Genomic DNA, 18,452 nt, shown 5'->3' with positions numbered 1-18,452 from the left:
CAAATTATTTCTTGTTCTAGTGCATCTACTGCAAAGTGTTTCTTGGTAAATACATTTAAGTTGTAATTTCTGTTGAAATAAATTGAAATTGAGTTAAATTATTTAATGCTAGCATAATTACACACTTGTTCTGAACTGTACCATGAAGTTCTACTTTTAGAAGTCCACAAAACATATAAACATAATGTATATAACGTACGTGTGTGTGTTTGTGTGTATTTAGACGATAGAAATGTAATTGTAATGCAAACACATAATTGTGTTTTATAAATGTTTCGATTTGAACTTTAGTGGAATCAAACAACCATTATTTGGATTTTTATTCTTTTATTGCTTTTTTTTTCACCCGGAGAGCTCATGTGGCTCCTCCCACCGGTCCCACCTGACTTTAGAGCCGGGTAATCTGTTTTTTAGTTCCTAGAGCCGGGGCAGCTAGCTGGCTCGTCGAAGTTAAATTTAATTTACTGGTGCTTCGTCACGGAGACTATAATTAAGTATTACAGTATGGGTATGTATTGCATAATTATCAATAGACACATCGTCAGCACAGACATAATGTGCAGATATCCTCAGTCTCAGTGTGCAGTATGTCTTATAGTCCTGTGTAGCTAATGTTAAATGTAAACCACGCTAACACAGATTTCTTTCTTACAGTCTAGCAATGCCAGCATTACTGTAAAGTACCAGAAAAGTTTTTATGTGCTGAGCATTTAGGAAATTATATTAGAGGGGTGTTTTGGTGCAGATGTGAGTTGATTAGCACAGAGCTAACAGCTATACGTGGGAAACGTTATGCGTGAACACTGACGTGGCGTTAAGTTCCAAGGCGTATGACTGCCCAATTCAAACGAGATATGACATTTAAAACCATCGTTTACTTTCGGTTGCATTACAGTTCTATACTAGATAACTCTTTAGCCTCAGATAGCCTCAGGTTTTGTCCAGATGACAGTTTATCTCTGTTGTTTGTAGCGGTGAACACCGGAACCTCCCTGGTGCTATCCAGTCTGCTCTCTGTGCTGGTATTCGCGGGGATGCAGATGTTCAGTAAGCAGCTGGCATCCACCGAGTGGCTCACCATCCTGGGAGGTTTTCTGGGCTCAGTCCTCTTCATCTGCTCCCTGACTGTATCCTTTAAGTGACATGTAGAGTTGAATTGCTTTGCCAATGTTGTTAATCAGTAAACTGCACAGTTCTTTTGGAAATCGGTATTTATTGAACAACTTTCAGACTTTTATTATATATTCTCCATAAAAATGTATAGATGTCACTGAGGAGAGTCGCACCTTAACTTTGGCTTCAGGCATTTAATAATCTGGAAAATTTGGTTTTCGGAAAGGGATTCCAGGCCAAGATATTCCCTGAGAGTAAGTGATGATGGCCCATGCAGTGGCCTTTTTCTTGTTCACATGGTGTTTAATATTTCTGCTGAGTTAACTGTTAGCTCAGCTTTACCTGAAACATCAGAATTGTTTATACCAAACTCTAGCCTAAATAATAGGTGGAAATCTTGGTTGAGGTAAAGGTCAGAGGTTAGAGAAGCCAGGTAACCCAGATCGCTGGTTTAAGTCCCTGTTCAGGTGAAGTGATCTTCTCTAAGATGTTTGATTTTGTACACAAACCTTGCAAAAAATAATCAAGAAGCAAAAGCCTGACTAAATTAACAATAATAAAGCTAAATTGTTCCTCTCAATATATAGCCGCTGTATGCTGGTTTCTGCAGGCTGAAGACCAGCGGTCACTACAGGAATCAACATCTGCAAAGTAATTTAGTGTAACACAGTTTACATGCAGTTACAGTGGTTTGCTTCTGATTGCCACAGCAAAACCTGTTCAGGGTTTTTGTGCCTGTTAAAATGCTAATTATAAATACTGTTCCAATCAATGTCAGTAACACAGTTATTACAGTAAAAATAAGCTGAAACATTCACCGAAAATGCAACGTCTTCACTAAATGTCTCACTGTCGAGTTCATGTGCAAATATAAGAATCTCCTCAGAAGAAAATGTAAAGTGCTTATTTGATAAGGAGCATTTTTTTAATGTTGTTAGGTAGTCCTAAAATAAATTAAAACATTAAAAAAATCATTTTAATTATATTAAACATCTTGCTGATGTTAAATCTACCACGTCAGGTAAACCAGAACAACAAAACATTTGAGCTAATGGAGAGAATAAAAGTTAGATAAATGTTGACTCAGACAACGAATTTAGGGTGCTGCTGCTGCTGATGATGATGATGATGATGATGATTAGTAGTAGTAGCATTTATAAGCGGCAGCTGGTTTCTGTGTGTGCTTTAGTTAGCCAAGGTAAATAAAACACAGCACTGCTACTAGACTTGAGGTAAGCTCCTGCACTACCTCTGTGCAGGAGGGCTCTAGGCTTCCCACACACACACACACACACACACACACACACACACACACACACACACACACACACACACACACACACACACACACACACAAACACACAAACAAATCTTTTGACTGGTTAGGCAAGATGCTAGTTTCAATGAGCTGAGTCTACCCTCTGGTCCAGATTTGCGTATCATCATGACAGCCAATGCAAATTTAAAATAACATTCTAACATTATTACCTCGATGCACATCTGTAGGCTCATATTAATGCTCATCACTTATATGATTTACTGTGTCATCTTGCAGTTCTGTTGTGTCTGTGCCTTTCACTGTTTGCCTCTGGCCTGGTACACCGTGTCTGTGTCACTACTTGGTAAGTGACTCCTCTGCAGAACACGTTTACCCAAAGCATCTAGAAAGCACTTCTAAATGTATTTGATTATTAAAATACTTCTCTTTCTTTTTTCCTGTTCAGCCTCATCTTTTCCCTCTTTGCCCTGTACTACATCAACAAAGTGTCTGCTGCCCTCTACCAAGCAGCTGTTCCTGTAGTAACACCAGCCAAAGCTGGCAGCAAGAGCAAAAGGAAGAACTAAAGAGCCCACTGGATCACAGTTGTATCACACTTCGACCAGTCATTATTCCCCAGGTGCTGGTGGTCATTGCTACACAGCTGAATGCACAGTTTTGTCACAATGATCCTTTGTTATTAGGCTTTTTTTAGGTATATAAAATTTGGTTTGGGGTTGTTATTTTAAGTCATCATTTCATTGAGTACAAGCCTGTAGTAGTTAATCTGGTCCTTTGTTTGTGTATTTTTTATTTTATTTTACAGTTCTCTTAAATTTGAATCACAAAGAAATGGTAGATATAAGGCCAAACGTGTTTTACGTTCCATCCCTTTCTAATCAGTGCTCTTTTTAAAAAGGTTGCAAAGAGATTCTTTCCTCCTGTGTATTCAGTTTTCTTCTGTTTTGTTTTTTCAAATCCATTTTTGTAATTAAACTTTCTGAAAGACTTTCAATGCGTTGTGCTTCCTTCTACCTTTGCTCAGTTTGTAATCTGCAGTCTAGCTGTGTGGGGATGTAATAAAATCATGCAGTGGCATATGTGTAAATATTCCTTGTGCAGCCATTCCCATAGTCAAGAGTGCTGCAGCCCACTTATTTTTCTGTTATATACTGAAATATGCATTTAAAGAGGACAGCAGTGGTGTAAAGGTTAGCAAAAGTACTGGTGGCTCTAGTGGTAACACAAGAGTTTAAAGTTTTATTAGTTTTCACTTTTCTCTCAGCTAAATTTGTGTCTGTGTTTCAATTAGTTGCCAGATTGGGTTTGATGATTTTGTTTGAGTTTTCCACTTTTAGGAAACATTTAGTTTTTATTAGCATCAGTAGGAAAGTTAATGGGTTTTTTTATGTTTATATCGATGAGATATATGCTAAGAGAGTAATTTTACAAGTTCAGCACAGAGAATTTAAGGACAACACTTCTTCAAGGTATTTGATGCGGACACGGAGAGAGCCTTGACTGAATAAATCATGCATCAGTTTGTCTTCATGCTTCTTCGACCAATGTAGTAACAGTTTTCTTTCAGCTTTGCAAGTAAACAATATTGTTTAAGATTTCATTTTTCTGTTGATCATTTAAAATTTTTCATTCAGTTTTAAGTTTTACTTCAGTTTTCAGTTAACCATAACAGTCTTCAGGCCGTTCACTCCTCATCTCCTTGGAGAACAGGAGAGAGTGAAATCACAGAGGAGCTGTTGAGCAAGTTTTAAAGGAACTGCCAAGTGACAGTGAAGGGTCAGTTTGAACAGGCTGCTCCTGCAGTGCTGCTGAAAGCGGTATCTGGGAATAAACTCGCAGTGGAGATTGTCCATTGTCCACAGCCTCACACTCCCTTCCCCCGGCTCGCCTTGTTTCGGGAGAGCATCCTGCTGCTGTCATGTATCCAGGTGTGCCGACTGTTACAGGTAAAGAAGACGGCCCAGTGCAGACTTGCTCAGTCTTAGCAGGTCCCATCATGCATGCGTTATTCTGCTTTGTGCCATCTTTTGTTTTACTTGCATGATGAAACACAAACAGTGTAGATTTTTGTGAGGTAGCATCGTCATGTCAATGCCTTCTACGTCTTGCAGTAACTGTGGGGAAAAGGGACAGTGTTCCTTTATTTGCTCTCCCTGCCTCTCTGTATCCCTCCTCCCTCCCATCACTTGGGCGTTGCCTAGATGACTATAAAGTGTTGAATAAACTTTCAGTCAGCCCACGTCTAACTCCACTTAAGCTCTGCCACAGTTTCTGCATCCTCGTGATCCGGTAAGGCTATTAAAACTTATTTAAAAAGTTAGAAAGTTGTTTGTTTGTTTTTTCCTTTTTCCATTGAATGTTACGTTGGGTGGGCTGAGGTGCTGTTGGTGCATTACGTAGGGTTTTCCTCCTTTGCTATGCCAGGAATGGGTGTCTCCAAAAACGTTAGGCCTATTTCTCTCTAGTCTATCTTTACTGTGTGTCTGCGGGCCTAGTTTTTTCTTTTTCTGAAACTGAAAAGTTTATAAAGAGAGGGGAGGTAGAACCCATATATGGATTTTGGGTTTGGGGCCAGAAGGTGATTTGTGCCAGAAGAATTTGCTTTGAGTGCCAGTAAAAACCAACACCCACATCCTCTTCAAACAATGTGCTGTAACCTAATGCTTGGCTGCATTTTTCACTCATTTTTCTCCAGTGTGAATGTAACAAGCCAACAGTAAAAGTAAAAAAAAAACCCTGTTATATTTATGTCCATTCCTGCCTTTTGTCCTTTCAGCACTCATTTCTGCAACCATGACTGACTTGGAGAAATCCATGGATTCCATGATAACCGTGTTCAACAAGTATGCCCATGATGGCAAACACGGAAAGGCCTTAACCAAGAAAGAACTAAGAAAACTAATTGAGGCTGAGCTTCCCAACTTTCTGAAAGTAAGGATCTTTCTTGCTATCATACCTGATCTCTATCCTCAGTGTGAATCATTGTCCATATTTAAGTTAAAAATGTTATTGCTCATGCGCTTTGCACCCTGAACTTGTCTCTTGTTACATCTGTTTCAGACCCAGAAGAATGCCAACTCCGTGGACCATATCATGAAGGATCTGGACCAGAACAAAGATGATGTCTTGGACTTTGAAGAATTTATGCCATTCATCGCCGGCCTCACAATGGCCTGTGAAAAATATTGCTCCATGTCTGCTAAAAAGAAGTGAAAGAACTGATGTGCAAATACACTGTAAGAGAAAATAATGCTTGTCTTTTTTTTCTTTCTTTTTTTTGTAACAGATAAAGTTGATTGTGTTGCACAACTGTGTGCCGGATTTACAAGTAAAAACTGCTTTTGACAAAATTTCCCCGACTGTGTGTCTGGCTACTTTGTTGTAAATTTTATTCAAAAACATTGGGTATGCTAGAGTTTTAGTTACTATCTGATAGCTGACTTCTGCAACACATTTAAAACTAGAAGCTGGATTTGAAAGTAGTGAGAGTATTCATGAATTAATATCTAATGTGCATCATTTCACTTCTCATCGAAAGTTCAACTGAGGCAGCAGTTTCTACACAGCGTGAGGGGGTAACTGCTTCGATACGGGAACGTGTCAGGATCAGATGTTTGTGCTAAAAAGCCTGAAGTGTGGTGCAGCACACATGCCTGTGAGGCGTGAGCTCATGATTTATTTAGGGTGGGTCAAATAAGTAACATTTTTGGAGATGGTGGAGTTTCGCTCACAGAACTCCTCCAGATGAGATACAAACTGCACTTTTTGAACTTGGTGCAGATCCATCTGGTAAACATTAACTACTTGGCTCATTACAAGTTTGGAATTCCACCTTTAAACTGACTGAACTCCAGTTCAGTAAAAATACAAATATATTGTGCACACAGGCATACACACTAAGTGAACGTTAACATGCTCATTACACTGTGAAGGATCTCTCTTACTGCAAACATATCAGACCACCCTTGGCCTTTGCAGTGTTTTCAGCCTGCCAACTACACACACATCAATATGTTCTGTGTGCTTCACAGTGTAATACAGTAATGCCCTTTTGAGAGTTCATTTTAAAATTATTTTATTTGTTTTGAAGTCCTTAAACAGTCTCGCCCTGCCCTATCTCTCTGGGCTGCTGCACTCGGACTCCCCTTCCCGCTTGTTCACTTGAGCTTACCAGCTGCTCCTGGATGTGCCGAGGACACAGAAAAGGCTGTACATCACTAAATCAACTCTTAAGATCCACCTTTTCTGCTCAGCTTGTGACCCAGGTTGACTTTATTATTCTAATCTTATTCTTATCTTATTGTTTTTACTCAGATTTGCCTTTCTGTTATGCATATTTATTCATGCTTTTAATTTGCTTGTATTTTATTTAATATATATTTAATACTCAAGTTGACTTGATACTGACTGTATGACATGGCCAGCCAACTTTGCTGAAGCCAGCATGTAGTGCATGCAGCACAGAGGTGCAGATTCCCCAAGGACACACAGAGTTCAATTTTTAAGGCACAGGGTTACAGAGTTAAGGTGCACAACAGTTGTTTTTCCCCACACAGGTCAATGTAGCATAAGTGAACTTTAAATAATCTTGAGGAGATTGAGGTAAATAAAGTTAACTGAGAAATGTTAACTCCAGTGTATAACTCAGATTTATGCTCGTTCTTTTTTTCAGAAATCATTTGCACATCTTCTTTTTTGTTTGTTTGTTTGTTTGTTTGTTTTTTGCAAGGGGTTCTTCTTCTATTCTTGAACTTAAAAAAAAGACAGATCATGATTTTATATTAAATGAAGCCACCAAGGAATATAAAAAGAAGTCCAACTCTGGATTGTAAGGTGGCGAAAGATTTACCCTCAGGCCCCCCCTCGATTCATAGATGGTCTTTCCCTTTTCACATATCATTATGCAAACGTACTGTTTATAAGATTGGGGAAACCTGCAGTCAAGTTTCGCCACTCTTATAAACAACAGTCAGCCTTCGACTGAAGAAGTCACTTGGATGATTGACGAAATGTTTCTCCCTCTGAAAACGCTGCGTCCATATGAACAGAATCAAACTTTGGGGATTTACTTACCTGGATTCTTCATGCATCAAGAAGAGGATGGATGGGTGAAAAGTTTGGAAATCTGTGAGTAAAAGTGAATTTTAAAAAAACACACACACTAAAATGGTCATGTGATTTGTTGTAATGCTATGATACAAGATGTAACTCTTTCTATATCAAGACATTTTTTGTAGCCACACAGTGTCGAGTCCATGCTTTACTGAACTGAAATGAGTCAGGTGACTGCTGCATCCTGTTTGATTTATTGCTTTTGAAATCTGACACATTTTGGGATAAATAAAAAATGAAACGCACTGGAATTGACTGGTGGAAAGTTTTGATTTGACATATTTTGATTTGACCAGAAGATGGTGCTACAGTGTTTGGAATGAAGACAGGCAGCGATGCAGGCGACAGAGGATGTGCGTGTAACTTTTAGGCCGTGCATGGCTCCATTTAAACAGCAATGTTTAAACCAACCATAATGAATAAATACATTTACATTTAAGAAGTCCTGAAACACTGTGTAGTCTAAACTTCAGGACTGCCAGACAATGAAAAAAGAAGCAAGCCTCGAGGAAAACAGTGTTAAGCGACATCAATTTAATATACAAATTTTGGATTTTATATTTGATTTAATAAGTGTGCTTGGCCGATATATAAAAAAGGTTAATAACAGTGTTTCATGCATTTCATTGATGCATGCACTAAATAATAAATACAGTCACAGCACTGCTGCGTCAGTGTTTTGCTATTGCTTGCTCATCATGTTGGTAAAACAAAATTGGAACAATTTCAAATTCAGTTCTATCCCTACCTGCCGAAACATTCCTGAAAGCCAATTAGAGAGAGCTGGTTCACTCAGTGATTCTTCTCTTGGTTTTTCTATCCCTCTTTCCATCCTCAATTAAGAAGAAGCCCTGTTTTCAGCTCTGAGTTGATGTATTAGGGCAGATGTAGTTGCATTCGGAGGATAGTGGATGTTTGGAAGTACATGGATTGAAAAGGAGCCCACACGAGAACAGAAAAGGCATGAAAAAGATGAGATAAAACTATTCTTTTGCTCAGATCTGATCACTTTGCCCCATTGAACCCTTAATAACCTCTTTACCTTTGGCTGTAGATGCTGTAAGTGGGAAGAATGACTATATGAAAAAAAGTCTAACCTTTAAAACTCAGGAAGTTACTAGAAGCAAAGATGGATCAGAGTTATACCTGGATTGACCCAAGGAGGTCTGGTACTGCTGCTCTTTGTCAATACAACTGGATTTAACTGACTAGATTAAACTGATGACTGAAAAAAATTGCTTTGAACTGATAGCTATGCACACGCTTTATCAGGTCTCTGTCCATGTTTTTTCATTAATGGAAAATAGACTCTTTCTTATTTAGCACTTTATGCAACATGCCTCATGAGAGCAACCTGGAGTTAATATCTTGCCCAAGGGTATTTGGCATGCAGTCTGGAGCAGCCAGGAATTGAACCACCAACCTTCAATTTGGTGTGAGCAGTGATCACCTGCTCTACCTCTACTTGAGCTACATAAAAGATGAAAAAAATATCTGAGAAGAAAGATGACTATGATCAGTTACAGTGGGGGATGTACAGCATACATCATTAAGAATGATTTTTTTTTCACATGTAAACTAAATGAAGTGTTTTCTTGTGTTTTACCTTTACGGTAATCTAAAAGTAAAATATAAACTTGAAGTAGAAAAAAATGACATAAGGCAATAATGCACAATTGCTCCTCTTGCTATTGTGTATTGAGGTAAAGCGAAAGACCTGTAACAGTTATATAAGAACTAGTGTTGAAAAAGAGATAAACATGATTCACATAATGCAGCTGCTTAAGGTTTAAACTATCTATTGCAGAAAAAAATGTGATGATTAGAAGGTTGAGTGATGAGCTGTGACACTTTGATGTGCATGTACATTATTTGCTAGTGTTGACACATAACACCATTACTGGATTCACTCAGGGGCGTTTGTGCAAACCAGAATGCAGAGGAACCTGTCCCTCACACCAATTATTTTGAGGAAAACTCTAACACACTTTTTTTTGTTTCAAGCTCCAATTAATTCCAATGTTGTTGCAAGTTCTAGCAAACGTGGCTTGTTGCTTTTCTGGACAGTACACACTCTACTAACAGAAAGCATTTTCACTCCAACCATCAGCTCGTAATGTTACTCACTAACTTAAATAAGTTATTTACATAACTATATAGACTGTTCGCTGTGGCCATTAAAAAAGTGGTCATACGGATCCTGTTTGGTTAACGATCCTTAAAATATTTCTTACTGGCTGTCAGATGCCTTTTATTCAAGACTGGTGTTGCTCTTACAGATGATTAATTGATGGAGTGCTGATGAGATGGCCATGCATCTCGTCTTTGTAGAGGACTTCTGGAGCTCTGCTAGAGAGAGCTTTGTGTTCCTGGTCACCCCAGTGGCAAAGGCTTCTCTCAATCACTAATTCCTTTTGAACAGCAAACTACAGTGCTGTGCAAAACTCTTGATTTTTCAATCATTTTCAGTCCAATACTTGTACCTGAGCATTTTCACACCATTGTTTCCTGTTTGTATGTTTGTTAAGTCCCTTAACATTGACCGTTGAATCATTCAAGCATAAAAAAAACTAACCAGTGTTGTGTCTACACATAACAGAACACAAGAACAAAATCTAAATTATTGGAATCAAGGACAAAAGAAGACATGACAGGCCTAAAAACGAGTTCATGAATGTATGAGAAGGTCATGTTCTTAAGAAACGGGAAAAAAATCTTGCAAAGAACTGACACAGGAGCCAAGAAAAATACACCTGGACCATGAGTTGAGACATCTATTGTTCACTGAAGCCTCATCAGAAATGGTCTAAGTAGAGGGGCAGGTGTCAAGGAGCCTTTATTAAAAAAGGGAAACGGGAAAAAAAGACCGAGGTGTGCCAAATTACACAGGCACTGGACTGAAAATCAGCAGCAACAAGTCTTATAGAGTGGTTAATTGAAATTGAAGTTTTTGGTTCAAATTGCCGTCACATATGTATGGAGGAGGTCAGGAGAGAGGTGCAACAGTGAGTGTTTACAGCCATATACAAAACACGGTAGAGGCTATGGAACACTCAAAGTGCCAACATCACCATTGTTGAAGCAGTGTGGGATCCTCCTGACAGAGAACACAACAAAAGGCAGCCAAGATCCAAAGAAGAGCTTTGAATGTCCTTTAAGAAGCCTGGAGAAATATTCCTGAAGACTACTTACAGACATTACAAGCTTTTTTGCTTTGTACACTATAATCCCATGTATGTTTGCAAGTTTCAATAAATTGCTGCACCTAGTTTACATTTTCCTAGCAAAGTATTTTTTAAAATGAGGAGTGGCTCAAACCTTTGCACAATACTTTAAGAGTTCTGCAGGTCAGAATCACTGAGGCCAGTGTGTTTTCTGAAAAAAGCATTAGAAATGATTTAATGCCTTTGCTGTAATCATTTTAACTGCAGGGGTCTATAAAGAGTATCTGCACCTTCTGGCTTGGTTATTGAAAAAAGGTCTGCATCCTATTTCTCTTTTACTCGCTGACATAGTTTCACTTTATGATTTTGGGTCATTAAATGTGGACTGATGTGAAAATGCAGATTTTTTTATATTAAATCTATAAAAAAAAATCACAAAAAAACCAAAACGAAGCAGTCTGAATGTTACACAAAGGGTATTTTATACAGCCACCATTAAAACATTAACTCCCATCACAGTATGGTTAAACAAACATGAAAAAAAGAATTTAAAGTTATGTATATTTAATAAGAAACTTTCAAAAGAAACAGAGTCTTCATGCTCATGGTACGAATTCACCACCGAAAAGGTTCACGGCCTCTGTAGCAGTGAAACCGTAATGCATATGCCTGCCAGCAGAGTGTGGAAAGATAAAGTTTTTTTTGTAATTAACACCACATGATACTTCATCTCCATTCTCTTTTCCTCCCCTGCGACGGGAAACTGATAGTATTCAATAAGTGAAAGTAATATGACCTAAGTGAAGAGAGTGAACTGACCTATAAAGGCGACTTGGCAGGGGGGCAAGAGAGAAGAAGAAAATGCTGCCTTTCTGATGCCTTGGAACAGAGGAGTGGAAAATGAAGAGTGAGTTACATAACGCATGGACTGAGGTGACTTTCATGAGGAACAAACATGTTCAAGCACACAGGGAAGCCGTTCACTCTGACATAAATCTGAGTTTTAACTGCAGCTGCTTTTATTTAGTCTGAATAAGTAGTGAGAGTATTAAAGTAGGACGATCACAGACACCTTTAGTGAGACTGAGCAGTGTGAAGCATTGGTTTTATGGTCACGTCACTGCACTTATTTGCAAAGCTTCCTGAACGTGGTAAAAAAAAAAAAAGAAAAAAACTAAATACATGCCTTTGAGCGTAGGCCATTAGCAACCACACACACACACATGCAGTGTGGAGATTGCACCAACTGACTGTAACTTTCCATTTAGTCTGGCTTTCTATTTTTTTTCCAGAGGGTCAGCTCCAGCCGAGCTGCTTTTTGGTGAAAATATTCCTGCTTTACTCGTTTTAATTTGTGTACCAGATCTGCACATAACACTAATGTAAGGACAACGAGTCCAGCTACTTTTTCTGCACATAAACATTAATGTCCTCCTTATTTTACAGCACTGTGTAGCAGAGACAGATCCGGTACAGCTCTAATGGGTGGAGTCAGGCACATGTCAGGAGCATGAATCACTGCTGGTTTGTGTTTGTGTGGTTGCCTACATGCCATCGTGTATGTTTGTGTGCATGTGTGAGTCATACAGTGTGTGGGTGTACCCTTTAAGAGGAGGCTTTCCCTCTCAGTTTGACAACAGTCTCTCCTAGGACCAAGCTGGTGACACAGACGCGATCTCTCTTCACCTAGGGCTCTAAGGTGAGTAGTGATGGGAAGCGGGGTGTGAGGGGAGCGAGTTTTGAGGAAGGAAATAAAAGGAAATGGTTGCATTCGGTCTAGATACAGAGCGTTATTCTTGAATGATACAACGAAAAAGACAGATTGAAGAAGCACCGTTAAGGTTGATCTAATATGGGAAAAGTATTCGCTACAACTTTAATAAGTAGCTCTGAGGATTTTTTTTAACGGTGACACAGTTGACGTTTCTTCCATTTGTGTGTGCAAACATTAAACTTATACTGCATGCAGTTTTTAATGCCATTCTGTTTTTACGTGTAGGTTCAACCATGGCACGGCTCGACCAGGTCATTCCAAACATTGTGGATATATTTATGCAGTATGCTGATGATGGTGAAGGCAAAAAATGCCAGCTAAACAAAGAAGAGCTCCAGAAAATGTTGGAGGAACAAATTCAAAGCCCCGATCTGAAGGTAAACAACTGAACTTCATTTGTATGAGACATCTATTAATAGAGGAATACAAAGCTTTTCTGTTCATGAGCTTCATTGTGTTAACTGTATGAATGTATTCTACAGGATCAAATTAATGCAGGTGATATTGAGGAAGCCATGCAGTTGCTGGACAAAAACCATGATGGCGAGGTCAACTTCCGTGAATTTTGCCGGTGTATTTGTGTCCTTGCCAAATGCTACTACCAGAAAAAGAGAGGCAGGGGTGGGAAGAGAGGCAAGGGGAAAGATGACAAAGACGAGTGCGATCAAGAAGACTGAGGCAGCTACAAATATTAATGTTCATTTTGTAGCGTTATGTTTAAAAACGTCTGGTACATGTGATGGATACAGTACATGTATATCTGCAGGCTACTGGGTTTTGACCATTGAGCTTTCTCTGTGTTTAAGTGTGCATAATTTCCAGATTTGTCATCATCATCTGTATAAACTTGATTTCAAAAACATTCCATCGCATACTGAAAATAAATAAAACCTATTAAGTCTAAACTGGCCTTATTCATCTATGCATGCAATTACCTCATGTGTTGTGTCTGGGTGTTCAGTGTCATTGCAGGAAAGCATTGGCTCATCACACTTTAAACAGATATCCCTCACTTTGTTCTTCAGTCACATGTCACTGTCAGTCCTCCTACAGAGGATGTCTTATTAATTCAGAGTTAAAGCTTCATCTAATATATAATTTCTATGCTATAAATGAGGGAAATGAAAATGTTTGTCTGTATTCTTCTTTTTTTATGTATTTGTTTCAAAACAGCTGTATTAAACCATGAATGTGTCATGACATCAGACATCGCGAAGAATGATCAGAATTTAAATCCCAAATTTTTACCTTCATCTTGATGAACAAAATTTCTTAGTACTAGTATTTACTATAAACAGAGAAAGTGAAATTGGGGGGGCTATTTTTATGCTATTTCTCAATAGATTAATCCGTAAAGTATTTGACAGAGCTGCATCTCTTTTACCCTGTCATACATTAAGTTAAGTTACAAGACTGAAAAGCTCTCGTGAGAAAGCTGCACAGTGAAAACAGGTTAAGCAGGACTCCTGTGTTCAAAAGCCTCACCCAATATAACTGACAACAGGAGTGGGATATCAAACGTCCACGGTAAGCAGAAATATTTTAGTCACTGAAATAAAGTTTATTTAATCTATCCATTCCCCCTGTTTGCTGCCAGGTGGAGCAAGTGTACTGCATATGTTTGATAGATACAAGCATCCACCACCACTTTTAGTCATGCAAGCAACATCAAAGTTAAAACATGCATTAATTTCTGGATCAATTTAAGCCTCCAGATATCGAATACTTAACATACCCATGGATTATCCAGTTTACTGTATAAGTGATCCCAGACACCTGACTGTAACTGCTGCATAACTATAAGTTGTGTAAGGAAAAACATCCCTAATTCAAAACATTTCTGAAATAAAATCAGGGTGAGATACAAATGGTAAATGGCCTGCATTTGTATAGCGCTTTTCTAGTCCCTAAGGACCCCAAAGCGCTTCACACTACATTCAGTCATTCACCCATTCACACACCGGCGATGGCAAGCTACATTGTAGCCACAGCTGCCCTGGGGCGCACTGACAGAGGCGAGGCTGCCGGACACTGGCGCCACCGGGACCTCTGACCACCACCAGTAGGCAAACACGGGGTTAGTATCTTGCCCAAGGATATTTGGCATGCAGCCAGGAGGCAGCCTGGGATCAAACCACCGACTTTCTGATTAGTGGCTGACCTGCTCTGCCACCTGAGCTACAGCCACCCCTACAGCCACCCCTACAAAGACATAAGCTCTGAGAGTCTGCAATAATTTGTTGAATTTATGTTTCAGAGCAGTGGGGTTGTTTTTTTTAAACTATTTGCTACGAGGTTGAATAAAACTAAACACAGGTTTCTGAGCAGGGAAAGTTGCGTCCTTAGTGTTTATGTGGACTTTGAGATGTTGGCTCAGATAATCAATAAGTACTCTATTTGCATATACTTGTTTGAAATATAAACTTTGCCTCAAATTATAATTGCCCGCATGCGGTCTTACACATTAAAGCATGGATATCATACTTTTGGTCCAAAGGCATTAAAATGAAAGAGGCAAGCCAGAGAATATAAATGTCATGCTGATTTCGTGTGTGAATGTAATTAATTGGCACAAAACTTGTCTAGAGCAAACCTTAACATCCTGCTATCTATCTATCTAAAGACAACCCAAGTAGTTTTTAAGTGAAGATTTCATTTATAAAATTAATTACCTCCCCTAAACCCCTGGTAAAATAATGACTTAACTGTTATTACAGTTTTTCTCAAATGCTAAAACACATGTCACAAACGTTACCACCAGGTCCCCCAATGTCCAAACACAACACCCTTCTCTAAAGCTACATAAACACAACCACACCTTCCCACTGCAAAACTCAAACTCCCACACCAAGAGAGCAGCTCGAAGCTGTCAAAACTATAAACACTATACACAGCATTACACACTACAGCAAAACAATTGAAAACACAATGCTCAATTTGTGAGAAGGTTCTTTGTTTCATAACTGCCAATGCATATTTTAGAAACTATACAGTAACGGATCGTCGTAGATCTCTGCAGAGGATTAGGCATTTAGATTTGTGAGTTTCATATGAGTAGTATAAATCTATAGAAAATCCTGCATGTACGTACACTACTGTAACACAACTCAATGCAAAAACAGAATCTATTGCACACAACAGTAATCTTGAAAACATGAACAGGGTGTGAAGTTTTTTTATTTACGTTATTCACACCACACACACACCACAATCACTGTGCGGCATCATGTCGCTGAGCTGTTGCTCGCATCTCGTCCGTAATGATGGTGCGAAGTTGTCTTGCTCTCCCTCCTGGACCTTCTCCTCTCCCATGTTGGCCTTCTCCTCTTCCTCGTTGGTTGCTCCTCTTCCTCCTCTCATTTGAACTCCTCTTCCTCATTGGCCTGCTCCTCTTCTTCCAGGGCCAGCTCTTCTCCCTCCTCTGCATCAGATTCCTCTTCCCCTGACTCTGCCTTCATCCATTGTGTTTGTTTGGAACCTTCAGCATACTGTGCACTCTGAACTTGCTTTTACATGTGGGTACAGCATTAGCAACAAGTGTCTTCAATTTTGAGTCATTGTGTGTAGTGAATGACGCCAGGTGTGTTCCCTGTGTTCAAAGATTGGTGACTGTGGCAAGCATTTTGCATCACAATTCAATGCCCTGAAACGCAAGCTCACTTGCATCATACAGCAGGGAAATGATCTGAAAACCACTAGGAGGTCCACCTCTGAATCGCTGAAAAAGATAAAAGGAAGGTTTTGAAGCTACCTAATTAGTCCAAGACCAAAATTAAATCTGAATGAAAAGCATTGGTATGACCTTAAACTGGCCACTCACGCTTAAAAACCTTCAAATGCGCCTGAAATGAACATTTCCCCAAAGTAAAGTGGGCCAAAATGCCTCCACAGTGACGTAAACATTGTCAGTTATCACAAATCCTTAATTGCAGTCATCATCAGGTTTCACAAAGAGCCTGGTAGGGTGGGTTGGCTTTTTCCCATAATAAATTAAATCATCATTTAAAAATTGCATTTTGTATTTTCTCAGGACATCTTTGCCTAATATTACTATAATTTTTTGATTATATGCAATCACAGCAATATGTACATTAGATTCCCCCTCGATTCTGATATCGGTAATACAGGAAACAAAGGAAAATGTTTTTGACAATAGGTTATGCATGCATGCATAAAGTACTGCCGCTAATATCATCCAAAGTGCTGGTAGAAGCTCATATCCATCCAAGATATAAGGTGCACTTGTTCCACCTGGAAGAAGTAAAGAGTAATATCTGCAGGCAGTCAATACAGCTGGCTGCTGGCAGCAGAATGCCTTCTACAGTATGTCACTCCTCTCTGTTTGAGTCCATTCACACTGCCACGGTTCACTGTAAAATAACTAAACTATGAACTCGCTCACATGCATTCTGGCCTTACACTTCATCTGCTGCCAATTTATATTGAATTTGTGTCTTTTACATCACTGTGGAGGCAACCTTTGTGGAAGTTAAGAGGTTAAGGATCCAGTTATAAGCTTACATATATCTCACTGTTATTTGCTGTTCTATGTAAAGGCATCCAAACACTAACATAATATTTAAAATATAACCACTGGATGCCTCCCTGATTAATGAGCTAAGAAATGACCCCCTGCGTTGCACGTGTTGAAAAGCCAGACCATGTTTCCAAAAGCGATTTTATGCATTACATAAGCTGTTGTACAAATCAGGTTCTTTCATGATTTGTTCTTTGTGTAGAGATAAAACAAGAGAGTAAATGTCACAGCATTTATTTTGATTTGTTAATTGTCACTTCAGACAACGAACATCAGTTATACTCAAACACGGCGTATACATAATGTTATGTTTAATCTCAAGAGTCGTACATTCCTTGTTAAATGAAGGAGAAATAAATAAAAAAGTAAAATGTTGAATAAACGTGTGATTAATCATTGTGCATTAGACCCAAATGTTCCAGTTAAAAGCATAAAATATTTGACAGACCTGGCTTAGCTGTTGTGAAGCACTCTCACTTTCTCATTGTACAGATTGCATATGTACAGCTGAAGTGTTTATCTCACAGAACCATAAATCATAAACTTTGTGAATTCAAACACGATATCAGAATATTGATCCAGCGTGTTAAAATCTGCCTTTCACTATCGTGTCCCAATTAAAGAAAGAAAAGGTTATATTGTTAGACATCAGATTTATATTTTTTTTGTGCCATTCACAGCTTTTTGTGATGGCACTGCATTTTGTCTACTTGAGACTCACTGTAGAGCATTTCAGTCATTTCTAGATTGGTTAAAGTGTTTTTGTCTTCAGCAGCCTGGAGTATATGCACTGAATCGACCTGCCTCAGCTACACTTGGATGATTTGTTCAAAATGTTAGATTGGTGTGATGGACACATTCTTCTGTGAAGCTGCATTTAAACATTTCTCTAACAGTCTGATTCAGCTCTGCTTCCTTCAGGACACACACTGGAAATCTTTGATACCTTGTGTGATACCGCTTTAAAAAAGAAACACATCTGTCTAGCAGAGGATGATCTGTTCTGTCACTACACTTTACACGCTGTCATACTGAGTCCCTTTAATGTCTTCTGACATGTACTGTGCTTGTCGTTTTACTAAATTTAGTCAGCTATTTCTATTCTGGTACAGTTTGCTTTATAGAGCTATTTTAATACATGAAGCCACTTATTGTATTCAGCTGTTTCACTTTATGTACTATTCATTTATTTTATTCATTTATTTTCACTTTTATTGTAGTATCTAGTTAGTGAGCTCTTCATTGCAGCACATTCAGTTTTTTACAGGTGAAATACACTAATATATCGTAAGACCTGTTTAAACAGTTGGAGGTTGACAGAATTACAACAAATTGTGAATAAATAAACATCTTAGCGAGTAGTGGCCTGGCTGTGATAGAGGAGGATGTGCTGTGGAGTAAGGAGGAGAAAGGAGAATAGAGGATGCAAAAGGGTGCAGGTGATGGATGATGCAGCATATAAACTGGTTCAAA

At 38.8% G+C, this 18,452-nt stretch overlaps 3 protein-coding genes across 3 annotated transcripts; all 3 read left to right on the top strand.

Moving 5' to 3' along the window:
* The first annotated feature begins 380 nt into the window (after positions 1 to 380).
* On the top strand, positions 381 to 3,386 carry krtcap2 (keratinocyte associated protein 2). The gene is made up of 5 exons (XM_085292041.1): positions 381 to 508; positions 973 to 1,127; positions 1,304 to 1,367; positions 2,669 to 2,735; positions 2,838 to 3,386. Exons 1-5 carry the CDS (start codon positions 505 to 507, stop codon positions 2,956 to 2,958), a joined length of 411 nt encoding a protein of 136 aa, XP_085148167.1. The 5' UTR covers positions 381 to 504; the 3' UTR covers positions 2,959 to 3,386.
* A 1,149-nt stretch (positions 3,387 to 4,535) lies between these two features.
* Positions 4,536 to 5,742, top strand: s100a10b (S100 calcium binding protein A10b). Its single transcript, XM_085292042.1, has 3 exons — positions 4,536 to 4,681; positions 5,169 to 5,323; positions 5,453 to 5,742. Exons 2-3 carry the CDS (start codon positions 5,186 to 5,188, stop codon positions 5,603 to 5,605), a joined length of 291 nt encoding a protein of 96 aa, XP_085148168.1. The 5' UTR covers positions 4,536 to 4,681; positions 5,169 to 5,185; the 3' UTR covers positions 5,606 to 5,742.
* A 6,460-nt stretch (positions 5,743 to 12,202) lies between these two features.
* Positions 12,203 to 13,347, top strand: s100w (S100 calcium binding protein W). Its single transcript, XM_085290362.1, has 3 exons — positions 12,203 to 12,367; positions 12,668 to 12,819; positions 12,925 to 13,347. Exons 2-3 carry the CDS (start codon positions 12,676 to 12,678, stop codon positions 13,117 to 13,119), a joined length of 339 nt encoding a protein of 112 aa, XP_085146488.1. The 5' UTR covers positions 12,203 to 12,367; positions 12,668 to 12,675; the 3' UTR covers positions 13,120 to 13,347.
* Positions 13,348 to 18,452: the final 5,105 nt, after the last annotated feature.

This window comes from Mchenga conophoros, linkage group LG11, assembly GCF_057382185.1.
Source record: "Mchenga conophoros isolate Kocher_MC1m ecotype Shallow Benthic linkage group LG11, M_conophoros_male_GT1.1, whole genome shotgun sequence".
NCBI lineage: Eukaryota > Metazoa > Chordata > Actinopteri > Cichliformes > Cichlidae > Mchenga > Mchenga conophoros.
This window is presented reverse-complemented; position numbering and strand designations above follow the sequence as displayed.